The sequence below is a fragment of the Cupressus sempervirens genome, chromosome 3, assembly GCF_028749045.1.
Source record: "Cupressus sempervirens isolate cs-2001-9-10 chromosome 3, ASM2874904v1, whole genome shotgun sequence".
In the NCBI taxonomy this organism is placed as follows: Eukaryota; Viridiplantae; Streptophyta; class Pinopsida; order Cupressales; family Cupressaceae; genus Cupressus; species Cupressus sempervirens.
This window is the reverse complement of record NC_143120.1, coordinates 738,890,485-738,903,817: the sequence shown is the minus strand read 5'-3', so window position 1 is coordinate 738,903,817 and position 13,333 is coordinate 738,890,485. Positions and strand designations below refer to the sequence as shown.

At 35.4% G+C, this 13,333-nt stretch overlaps 1 protein-coding gene across 1 annotated transcript in view; it reads right to left on the bottom strand.

Moving 5' to 3' along the window:
• LOC149568921 (protein YLS7-like) overlaps positions 1 to 12,847 on the bottom strand; it is a 66,965-nt gene extending 54,118 nt beyond the window's left edge. The window contains exons 1-2 of the mRNA XM_089821762.1: positions 11,583 to 12,847; positions 744 to 1,021 (exon numbers count right to left, since the gene is read on the bottom strand). Coding sequence (XP_089677888.1) covers positions 744 to 1,021; positions 11,583 to 12,183 — 879 coding nt within the window. The 5' untranslated portion in view covers positions 12,184 to 12,847. The remainder of the gene's footprint in view (positions 1 to 743; positions 1,022 to 11,582) is intronic.
• Positions 12,848 to 13,333: the final 486 nt, after the last annotated feature.

Sequence of the window (13,333 nt, the reverse complement as noted above, 5' to 3'; positions counted from 1 at the left end):
ATGTTCATACGAAACACCAATTTCTTTATTCTGTGAGCACAGCTCTGATAACCAACTTTACGCATTATGCAATGAGATGAACTATATTATATCCTGTGGTGTCTAATCCTCCCTGAACTGTCAAAATAATCCTTGATGGAGGTAGAGGTCCTGAATTCCTTGCACCAATAACAGTATTTTGGACCAAATGTCCTATTATACAATCCTCTTCCGCACAAAATTCTTAGTCCTTTCTATTAGACATATGTGATGATGATTAAGTGAGGCAAGCTAAGTATAGATAGTAGGGAAGAATATCTTTCCCAAGTCATTATCGATTATCTAGAAAAATATCCACGTTCAAATTTCAGTGATTAATCTTCGAAGAGTTCGTTCACGTAAGGAGGGGTTTATTGGGAGCATAAGACTTTCACAACTACATCAAACATATTGCAAAATTAGTTGGCACATATAGTTTTGGTCAAAACATAATACAAACTTGTGCACTACAAGGCCATATAACAAAAAGGCCATTTTAGTAATTACAGACAATTGAGAAACTCAAAGTGTTTCTAGTGCATCTTTTTACATGTCAATACCAAAGATGCATTGATGTGCTGCTATGTTCTGAGGGCAGGAAGGAAAACAAAGTTGATCCAAATCCACAAACTTTAATCGCGTAGATTCTCTACAAATTATATATTTTAGTGAAGTACACATAATTATAGTTTCACACAAACTTAAAAAACAACAAAATCAGTCACCTGCCATAATATGCACATCATTGACTCCATTTGATTTCTTGAAACCGAATCGCCAACAAAAGCAAGGGTTTTCCCATGCATTAATTCAAGAAATTTGTGTGCATCCAGTCTTGGAAGATCACAGCTAATAGGTTGCCACCTCCAATTTTCATAATCTTTATCTGGCCTCCCATTACCTTGGCAATTTTGTGGTTGCGATAATATTGGACAGGAATCATTCTTGTATAGGGGACCAAGGGAATCATGCACCCATTTTCCTTGAGAGAGGTTGCACTTTTCTGCACATGTCATAAATGTCAAGTAAATCAACTATTAAAAAAGGCTACAATTCATAATCTGATAATGCTGCCATCACCATTTATATGGGAATAAAACAAATTTTGGAGGAAAATGTGGTAGACAGATTAGATTGATGTTGCATGTCACACTTAGTGATCTTTTATCTATATATGATCCATAACGATGGGAACATTTCCAGTCATGGAATCAGAAAATAAGCAAGCATTTTACAATGTTGGTCAAAATACGATGAATCACATTAAATCCAATAAGTACTATCTATCTACAGACTCTTTGCTCTTAATTGCCATTGTATGTAAATAGTATGTCATAATTTGGAATCTCTTACGTGTTTATTCCAGTAAAGATTGAAGAACAGTTGATTTTCAAGCTAAAAATTCACAATCTACTGAATTGAACTAAGTTTAATGCTCTATATTGCAAAACACTTATGAACCATGACCTACAGTATCACAATCTTTACAACTTTTTCTATATTAATAGTTGGGTTTCAATAAATTATAAGTTGCACCATGTCCCTTTTTGGAGGAGCTTGAGGTACAACAGAGAAACAAAGGAATGCAAAAAGGGAGTGCCTAGATGTACCCCCAAAATCATACAAACTATTACCTGAATAGGAAAACAGCAAATGAATAGGGACAAGTTGAGAGAAATGGGGGAAGGAGAACAAGAGCAAGGAGGACTAGGATGCATCCCCAAATATATTACAATATTACAAGGAACACAAAGCAATCCATCATTTTGGTATGTACTTAGCGGTTAAAATGATACATATGGCATGAGATTAAAAATCAAATATTACTCTTTCATCAAATAAGCAAATTCACCTTCGGAATCCTATGATACGATTAGATACTTTCACTTTATTCACTACAATCTACAACATTCTTCTCAACAAAATCACATATACAATGGGCAGCACAAATATATAGTAGTCTTCTTGCTGCTTTGAGAAACCACCACCAACATAAAAGGCTGCAAACTAGTTCTTTGTAAATGTGGTCAATAAACATTGGAGAAGTTTTGAATATTGGTTTCTAAAAGACGGATGAATTTGAATGGGTCATTATTTAAAGAAAACAACTTCAAAAAAAATGCACTTAACTGCAACTTGTGAGTTGTGAAAAGAGTTGCAGCAGTAAGGAAGAGTTTGAAAGTAATTATATTAATGTGATGAAAATAAGTGAACAAACTTGAAATAACTTACCATAGAAAAGAAATGGGGGCAAGAGGATCCTAGGCAATGGAAGTAAATGAAAACAATAGCAGAAAAGTTGAAAGTGAAGAAACCAAAGCGAGAAAGAACATCCTGAAAGTGGTTAGACTGCTGGAGTCATAAGATATGCATACTGACACCAAAGTGAAGAATGGATCAGTCAATGAAGCACAAAGCTGAGGAAGATCAAGAGATGTGACCTGGAATTAAAAATCATAGTTCTGCAAAAAGGCTTGGATCAGAAGAACCAAAGGCATCATTATTGATCACTCCAAAATCTCTAAAGCAAAATCTGATAATTTTTTGCACTGAGTGCCCAGTGTAATGGGGCCCTTGTGGACAATCTATAAATCCAAGGTGTGCCCTCTAGAACTTCCACCAACCCCCAATACAGAGAAGAAGCAAGATCCACCAGCCCTAAGAACCCCTACTGTGAACCAGAGAGGTTAGTAGCAATTGTTTCAAAGATTGCAGCAAAAAGCTACTGTGAATCAAGTTTTTTGCAAAAAATCAGGATTTATTCAGGAAAAATCTGATTTTTTAATATCATGCAAAATACATTTTTAAATTGCGTATTAGAGAGAGAGAGAGAGAGATGCAATTTTTTTTATTTTTTAATCATGGCAAGAGAGAATTATCAATTACAGCACTGACTTTGGTGGCATATCCTCCTTCAGTTTCATGGCCTATCTTATACCTTAAGAAATTGTCACTCTATTACTCTTTCTATATACATAAGTGATTATTTTATATTTATATATCTTTGTACATATTTATATATATGTAATTTACTAAAATTAAAGTTCTAAAAATATTAAATTTATTGATAAGTCAGAGATATTAATGTTAAATTTATTAACTTTATGTTTATAAATAAGAAAATTTGAATGTTTTTAAATATCAAGACAAAGAGCCTTACAAATTTTATGTACATTAATATTATAAAAAAAGAGTTGCTCTGCAACTCTGTACGGCTCTGCGACCTTCGAGAGTATGCCGGTTTGCTGGCCTCTTGTGGCGACCCTACGTGTCCTCTTCGGAGCTTATTGTTTTGCATGAGTATTTTTTGCATTTTATTTGTTTTCTTTTGTTCTGTGTCCATCTTTTATTGTTTTCAGTCTTGTGTGCCAGTGTGGGTTGGGCTCCTTCAACCTCCGCTCTGGCTCGCTCATGTGAGCCAGGGTTAATGGAAAATGATTACAGTGAATTTGGTGCTCCGCAGGGAGAGATTGAAGCGTTGAACAATGATGTTATGCAATGCGAACAGAATGTGCCAAATAATGATAAGGATGAGAGGGTTTTGTGTGTGTCTGATAATGATGGGAACTCCATCCATGAGAATAATAATAAAACCAGTGAGAAGTCATTGTATAAGGAAATTTTGGCAGAAGATTCTATGTCAGTTTATCCAGTATCTGCTAGTTTCAATGGTGTATTTGAAAGAAAGTTTATTGCAGGCTACCCAAGAGGAGTGGGAGGATCCGTAGCCGATGGAAATAGGTGGGGAAACAGAAATGAGACCAAAGGTGGAGGAAATGGTAGGGCATTGTCTTCTAGTTTGAAAACTCTTACCCTGACTCCCAATGAGGACAAGATTAAGGCAGTTAGGGCAAAGCAAATTTATTTGAAAAACATAGCTATTTTTTTTGTTTGCTTAGATCATAAAGCTTTTCCTTCTCGAAAATAGTTTGATGAAAGGTTAAATTCAGTTTGAGGTAAAAGATTTGGAATACATGTTAGCTTTTGTAGAATGATTCAAAAGGGTTTGTTTGTTGTTGTTTTTTAAGAGTCATAATATGCAGGAAAGAGTTTTAAAAAAAGGTTTTTGGAATGTGGATCATTCTCTATTCTGTGCATTCGCATGGTCTCCAAAAGGGAATTTTGAAACAGTTGTGGAAAGATCTACTCCCAATTGGGTAGAACTTAAGAACCTTCAAGCAAAATTCGGGCCCTTCATTTCTTAACTCTTAAGCCTGCTTGGGTCCATACTGCAAATTGAAGAATCTAGGGTTAAATTACCTTATTTAAATGCAAGTCTTTATAGCTCTATCTCTGGAAATCAATTTTCCAGAAATCATTTCATTGGACTTGGAAGGAGAAAATTTCTCCTGGGAGATTGCCTTGTTAAGTAATCTTCATGCTTGCTTTCATTGCAAGTTTAATGGGCATCTTAAAAAAGACTACCCGGTGATTAAATATCAATTTGACAAAGCTAAAGTTACTGTTGAACAGCCTAAGGCGGCACACATATGCCAAACCCTAAAATGGGTGCCCCCGATAAATTGAATAACATGTCAATTCGGAGGAAAAAGAAAAGGAACCCTAGTTTGGCTCAGTCCAGATTAAGGAAAATTTTAGTTGAAATGGAAACTATTGATAAAGGTGAATTTATCACTCTCTCTAATCCTTTGTATGATAGAGACTTTGTTGTGATCCGGGCTGATCATAATAAACCTAATTCTGTTGGGACTCATCCCACGACACTTGCTGTTGTAAGACAAGCAGAGATTGTTGAGGTAAGTAAAAATAACATCCCCGCTAGATTGAATGCTCAACAATTGGCTATTAATTATATTAATGAGAAAGCCAGCAAAATCAAAAGTGTTATGGTGAACCCTAAGGAGACTAATATCTCCTCACTTGAGACCCCAAAGGAACTGAGTCTTGATTCTGGAGATCAATTTACAGAAGTGGTAAGAAAGAAAAGGAAAGCATATGAGAGAAATTCTCTCTCCAGCAATGATATAAATAAGAATGATATCCCTAATTGCTTTGATAGGTTATACAAAAATCAGAAACCTCCATCCGAATAAAATGTTTTCCATGCTACATGTGCCCTGTTGGAATGTGAGGGGGCTTGAAATGGCTGACAAGAAATATTCTGTCAGGAGTTGGTGTAACAAACTGAAAGATAAAGATATTATTTGTCTACAAGAAATTAAAGTGGTAGGCTTTCAGGCCTCTTGTATGTTGAGATTACTCTGGGATAAGGCTATAGGGTTCCACTCCAATCACGAGCGAGGGAAAGAGGGTATTGCTATCATTGTTAGCCCTAAGTGCTATCATTGCTATCCATGTCAGAGAGCTCAGTGGGTGACTCTCAAAAGTGATAATGGTTTGGTTGGAATTTGTATTATCTATGCTCCAAATGATTATAGGGAAAGAGCTAAACTTTGGGATTGGTGCTCCTCAAGTCTCCCCAAAGCTTATTGGATATTTGTTGAGATTTTAACATAATGGAATATGGTTTTGACAAAGAGGGAGGGCTCAAGCATTCTTGGAAGGGTAATGAACAGTATTTTTGGCTTAAATTCAAAAGATGCTTTAATCTCCTGAATCCTCTTGAGCATAGGAGAAATGAGTTTAAGGATATCTGGTTCACTTAGTGCAACAATCAAGGGGGTAGAAATAGAGTTTTTGCAGACTTGATAGGGTGTATGGTGATTCTTCTTTCTTCTCCTTTCAGACCAAAGGAGGACACTCTCCAGTTGTTGTGTCCCCTGCCCCCTTTTTGATCATTATCCCATCTACACTTTGATTCTTTTTAATCATGACAGTGATGGCAGTAACTGCATATCTAGATCCAATACCTTCAAGTTGAATTCTTCTATTCTAAAAGATTATGATACCAAGGATGCCATTAAAATGGTGACTTATCTGTCCAAAAAATATGCTTAGTCCTTGAGACCGATTGAACAATGGGACCTTTTAGTTGAGGCTTGGAGGAAAGTTTATCAAATTACTGGTAAAAAACTTGCTAATGAAAGAAATAAGATGGAAAATGAATTAAAAGTCAAGCTTAATGAGACTGAATTAAAACTTCAATGTAGAGGAGAAGATGCCCTGCTAGAACAAACGCTAATCTCTACTACGAATCAGCTTAGATTTCTACAAAGATATAAGATTCAAGGCCAAAAAATTTGAGCCAAGATGAATTGGTTGAAAGAAGGGGATATAGGGTCAAGATATTTCTTTAATATCATTCATACTAAGCAGAAAAAAGATGTGATTGAGGATGTGCAGATTGAGGAGGGGAAACTAATGACCCTAATTGGATTAGAGGGGCTTTTTTTAAATTCTATTCTAAACTCTTTTCATCTGAATTTAGACAAGAACAAGAAGAGGCTCTGTAATGTTATTTGAACAGTATCCCAAAAAAGCTTTCTGCCCTAGATAGTGATAATCTTAGCAGATGTATCTCACTAGATGAAATCAATGGTGCCATTAAGTCTATGGCTGATAAGAAATCACCAGGATTGGATGGGCTCACAGTAGAGTTTTATAAAGATAATATTGAGTGGATAGGAGAGGAGCTTTTGTGTTTCTATAATGATGCATTTCAATGTAGATCTTTGGGCAGTAATGTGAACAGAGGTGTCATCAAGTTGCTTTCAAAAAATGGGGACAAATCCCTCATTAATAACTGGAGACCCATTACCCTTCTTAACTTGTCCTACAAAATCATTGCTCAAGTATTAGCTAAAAGAATTGCAGACATCCTTAAAAACTTTGTCTCAGTTACACAAACTAGTTTCATTAAGGGCAGATATATATTAGAAAATCTAATCACCAGATGGGAAGGCATGCATCGGGCAAAGACAGATGGACAAAATGTAGCCATGGTTCTGCTTGACTTTGAAAAGGCATATGATAGGGTTGAATGGCCATTCATTGTTGGCATGCTCAAAGCTTTTGGGTTTCCTTCTTACTTCTCTAAAATGGATTGAAATCCTCTTCAAAGATTCTTCTACAGTGATTGAGATGAATGGGAAACTGTCCAATCCTATTTTTCTGCAAAGATCTATAAGGCAAGGGTGTCCCATTGCCCCCTCTATTTTTGTGATTGCTGCTGATGCCTTATTTTATATTCTCAGAGATAAGATGTTTGGTATCCCTATCAAAGGCATTACTCTCCCTAACTCCGAAGAATTGATTAATGCCCGATTTGCCGATGACACGACTTCGTTTTTAAAACTTTCTGAAGAAATTCTTTCCAGGGCCCTTGACAGACTTAACTTCTTTTGTTTGGCTTCTTGAGCTAAAGTAGCTCCAGTGAAGTCTTTTGTTCTTGGTTGGTCAAATACCCCTCCTAATTGGTTAACAGATATGGGTTAAAATTGGGCTAGTCCTAGAACTATTGTAAGGTATCTTGGTATTCCTTTTGCCATAGATCCATCTATCTCTGACATGTGGGATTGGATTTACAGAAAGATTAATAAGAAACATATTAAGTGCCAAACTCACTCCCTCTCTCTTGCTAGGAGAGTTCAGGTTGTACAGAAAGTGCTTTCCTCCCATCATCTTTACTTTGCTCCCACTTGGTTGTTTGCCAAGAATCAAAATAATATGCTTGGGAAGATTTTAAGGGATTTCCTATAGTCAAATGGCATGGGCTCTAAGAAAAGACATTGGGTAAAATGGGAATGGTGTTGTATACCTAGAAAGCTTGGGGGTCTTGGTTTGAAAGACATTAAATCTATGTTACCCCAGGTTTCCGAGACAAGGGGACGTGGAGACAGGGAAATGGGTTTCCGGGACCTTTTTTTTTTTCTTGGAGCAGGGGACGGCAATGGGAACAGCTATATAAAAAGTAGGGAAAATTTTAAATATACAGGGAAATTTTAAATATTCACATAAAAAATGGATAACGCATGCTTATATAAATTATATAACCTTAACATATAATGTTTGTGTTAAATAATTTAACTTTAGAGTTCACATGAGAGTGGAAATCAAACAAATTATCAAAACTGAAACATTAATTTTATGGGATAGCCAAGGGGAAAGGTTTCCGGAAGTTTCCAAGTTTCCGGGACGGGGGGATATGGGGACGGGGTCAATTTTTGCCAAAAACGTGTCCCTGGGTAACATAGCATCAAATCCCATGGGTTACCTCTTGCATCCAAATGGATCAACAAAGCCCTAAGGGGGAATGAGACGTGGAAGTTTCTTGTGAGGAATAACATTGAAAGATCAATAGTCAAAAAGGGAAAACATTAGTCAAGCATACCACTATGGGATATCATTGTGGGAGATTTCAAATCGAAGATCTTTGGATCCAAGGTGCTCAATTCCTTTTGAAATGCATGGTCTCAAGTGAGGGAGATTTTATCTATTCTAGGGGCTTGTTAATGGTCCTCCAAATTATGGTGTTGTTGATAGATCAATCTGGTGGGGATTATATCTTAACAATAAGCCTTTGGCTTTAAAACAAAACTTCTCTGCTAAAAAATGGAACAAAAAAGGCATTTATGTTATTAATGATCTGCTTGTCACCAATAAGTTAGGGTTGTGGGATGAGATCTCCACCAAATTTAGTATTCCTACTTTCCAAAAGAAAACATATACTTTATTATCCGAAGTGATTAATAAAGAGAGAGTTGGTAAAATCATGACAAGTGATGAATATGGCAGGTTTGTAAAATGGGCTGATGGTACTCTTCTTAAAGATGTTTCTACAAAACAGATCTATGGCTTGCTTAAGAATGATCACTCTATCCTCACAGGGGTGTCCCGATGTTGGGGGTTTGAATGTCCTTTCTCAAACTAGCAATTCTTTTTTTATTATTTTTGAAAAGGTCCTTGTGAGCCAAAAAAAGTTCATTTTAGACCGCTTCTTTTAATTAAAAAACTTGCTGTGGGTTTTGTGTTGTCCTCCATCAATGTTGAACCTGTTATTTGTGATATGTGTAAAACGCCTGAGAACTTTGAACATTTATTTTTTGATTGCATTTATGCTAAGAAAGTTTGGTCAATCTTCCTCGGTCTCCCTATTGAGTGGAATAAGAAGCCTAGATTGTCTTGGAGTGAGATTCTTACTAGTTATGTTGAGTCCTTTGATTTTTATCAGAATAGATTTTGGTTTGTGCTAACTGGTGAAATTCTATGGCTTCTTTGGAAAGACAGGAACAAAAAGATATTTCAAAAGATTAGAAGATGTCCTCCTGAGTTTAATCTTAAACTCATCCATTTTTACATAATGTCACAGGTATCTATCTACTTGGATATTCCCAAGAGCAGGTTTATGAAGCTGATATATGATGGAACCCTGCTGATCCACAAAGATGAAGTAAAAGCTTCCAGATATATTAATAATTATCAAAGTTTTCTCACACAATCAGGGATTAATGATCTCAACGGCCTAATGGAGAATTGCCACTTGGATTCAGATGATAACAGAGAAGAACCCAGCCATCAAGACAAGGATAAATCTAGTGGAATGAACAGCCCAAGTGGTGCAATACATAATGCAGCAACTGCAAGTTTCTTAGGACCCAATTATCAACAAGGATGCTGGAACAAAGAACCTTAATACTTTCAGTCTGCTACGAAGGATATATGGTTTTTTGTATTGTAAAAGTTCAATGTATAAAACACTCATGCTAGGTTAAGAAGACAATAGCTAGACTCTAAGCTCTTATATTTTACAGGCCACCTCCCCCAATTTTGTAAGTGTTTATGTTTATGGGGGTTGGTTAGTTTGTTTCACTCTATTCTTTGGATACTCTGTTTTGTTCCTGGTGGTTAAACTAAATATCAAGACAAATGCCCTATTCTTATTTCTAGGTAGTTTTAAACTTTAAGCTTAAAGGCTAAAATTCTTGCTTTGAAAAATTTAAACAGCAAGAGCAATGCTCAATTCTTATTTCTAAGTAGTTTCAGACTTCAAGATTAAAAATTTTAATATAAAAAAAATTAAACAGCAAGAGAAGTTCCAAAGCTTGCAATATTAAATAAAAATTAAATGCCAAATCATGTTCACAGGAGGGACGCGAACTATTCATAGGAAAATACAGACCACTCATGAGGCTCATGGGAAGCACAAAAAAATTACACACAGAATTATCCAAGAACTAAAGCATCAGAGGATGCTGTTTAATGCAGTCTCCCAATGTTCTGATTATGTTCCTATTTGATTAATTCTTGTGTCAAACATAGAGTGGATGTTTTTGTTTTAACTGCGGGAACACAAGGTAAGCTGCATCAGATCAGCCTTGCCAAGTTCCCACCAAGTCCAAGTCTGGGAACTATACATCTGATTCACTTTAACCAGCCTACCAGCCAGCACAAGTCATCAATAAAATCTCCGCCATTACTCAGAAAAGTCAGAAACCTAACACCTGGACATCAAGACTTAGATCAGCTGCACCTGTTGGTGCAGGGCAAATACCCTTCCAAGTGAGTATAAATCAGATCTAAAGCAAAGGAGCAATTTAGATCAGTTTTAGGTAACCAATCTTCTCAATCGTATCATTGTATAGATTTCAAGGAAGTATCTGTTTGCTAAGCAAAATTTACCTCAAACTTGTAATGGACTGAAAACAAAATAGATAATTTACATCACTAAATTCGGTATCTTTTACAATATACCTTGGCAAAACATAATATATCATGTAATGTAATGAACCACTTCATTAAAAAGTTCAAATTTGTAATGTCATGTCCATTTCCTCTTCCATCTCATGCAATAATCTACTATTAAGACAGATATTTTATCTATAACGTTTCCCTAATTGCAATTTGCAGGTGCAGACCATTTACTTGGCTCTGCGGGTGCCTGCATTCTTGCTGTTGAATGATTGTGGTTCAGAAAAGTATTAATATTTTTGCACCTGGAAAATGAGTACATATGTCATAGAACAAAATTCACAATCTCGAGTCTTGACAATATATTTTAAGAAAGGTAAATTTGATTATAGTTGAACTTAAACACAGAAGTTAGCTAAAAACAAGTTGAATCCTTACAAAACCTTGATCAACATTCACAAGAAGCCTTAAGGTGGCTTCGTTACCACAATCACAATAACACTGAAATTGTTTATGGCATACTTAAAAAGGATACAAATCTATGTAAAATTTGTGTGTCTTAGTATCACGAAATATATTTATACCATACTATAAAAGTATTGGAAATTAGATAAGTTTGGGTGTCGCTTGTTGATCAACGTAACAGTGTACCTTATTAAACAAGCCATCGATGTTTGTATGTTGGTTGTTTATCATTCCCAGCAGCTAACTTCATATCTTAAGTATCACCGTAACTTGTCCAATTCATTGTCTACAATTGATTCACTTGAAAAACTAATTCCAAATTCTGTAATATTAGAAACCTATGTAGAAAAATTAAAAAGCAAATCTTGTACAGATTCAGATTTGCTCCATCTATGCCAAAAAAGGGAGACTGCCTACTCAACATCTTGAACTTTGTAGGCATTTAGGACAGTTATATTGAATGAATGATAGGACAAAACTGGAGTTAAAAAACAGAATAGATCATCAACCAAATTCAATCTTCAAGGAACAAGAAAACTAAAGAAACTGACCCAGAGTTGTAGCAGGTGCATCAATTCTTGCAGTGCCGTTCTCAGTGATTATAGACGGTAGAAACGCCATTTGTCCTGTCTGATGACCATTGGCAGAAATTTCATCTGTTTTTGCAGACTTATTTTGCCGATCCACGGGAGAACCCTCGGTAAACTGAGTAACATCTGACACAAAGTGCTCACCAATCGGTTTTGAACTAAAATTTTTTGATGTAGATACAGTGTCCCCATGAGGAAACAGCCTTACAGGACCATCTTGTTTCATGCTCTGCTCTTTTTGATTTGGCGCAGCTGCAGATAGAATAGAAACTCCTTCATAGTGTTCCTCTTTGTTATCAATCTTCCCAGTTGAATTAGCAACATCTATGTTAGTATTAGTCAAACTGCCAACATTAGAAGTAATCCTTGCATTTTTCCGAAGATCTTCAAAACCAGCGTTCCAAATGTAGCTCTGTATAGTGGATCCCAGGGGCAACCCTAACCAGGGTGTAACTACAATTCCAAGAAATACACCTATTGTTGCTGCAAAGAGAACAAGGATAGGAAGAGAACAGGCAAAGGGCCCTATGTTTACACCGCCCTTTACAGAAAATAGTCCCATGATTCCCTTAATATATAATTAGTGTTCTTCTCATTTCCATTTTAAATGCAAGAGCCGTACTATCGTCAAGATGCGTACAGATCGGTAAATTATTAGATCAAAACGGAAGAATGAAAATAAAAGGGCCTTGAACTTATCCCGATAGCTGCAATCTTGCAAAAATGAAAGACCAGTTCTAACTAAGGGAATTGAGTGATTCCCAAAGGAGTCGAGCGATAAACTAAACAAGATCAATTTTTTCCCTAATTCATACGCCGTTGCATCGCTCAAAACCTAGTTAACAAAATGCAATCCGAATAAGACAAAGATGCCCGATTAATGCTTAAAGCCTTTTCCCCACAGAAGCTTTGAAGCTTGACGAAGCAAATTTGATTTTCTTGCAAGAAAAAGTATATGCATTTAAAAATGTCAGATCAAAGCTCAATGAGAAGCATGACATTAGATTTTTTGGCGATATCGCGAAAGAGCGTCAGAAGTCTTCCCTGATTCTTTGATGAACGAGTTAAATAAGCTGATAAACAACAGCAATTAGCATTATTTTACTCGTAAAGGAATGTTTTGCAAAAATCAATTTTCTGTGGGAAAGAATGCACCATTTTTTGTGGCAGTAATTATTTATAGTAAAAGCAGAAATTCTAGCTGTACAGAACTTTGCAGAGGTCGTCAGTTTAAGACAGAGTTTAGTTAGATTTTAAGCTGATATCTTGCCGGGTGTAACTAAACAAGATTAATTGATCGGGATAATGAGATTGTCCATGCCGATAATGTAGAATTTGTTTTCATTGTCATCTATGAACATTACCATCAAATAATTCGATGTCTTCTAATTAAGATATTTTTACACTTAGGTAAAATTAAGTTAGAATATAAATTACCAAAGTTAGAATTAAAGTTAAAATTAAATAGATTAAGTTATTTCAATAATTATATAATTTAGAGTTACAAATATTATAAAATTATCTAAGTCAGAATTAAATTGATCATGTTGGTTTTACAATTATGTAACATCGATATTTTAATTTATTATTAAAAAATATAAATACATAGATAAATGTATTTTAATTTAGTATAAAAAATTATTGTTGCATAATTGTGATTATTATAAAATAATTAGAAATATTTTTAATAAATATAGAATTATGATGAAAGT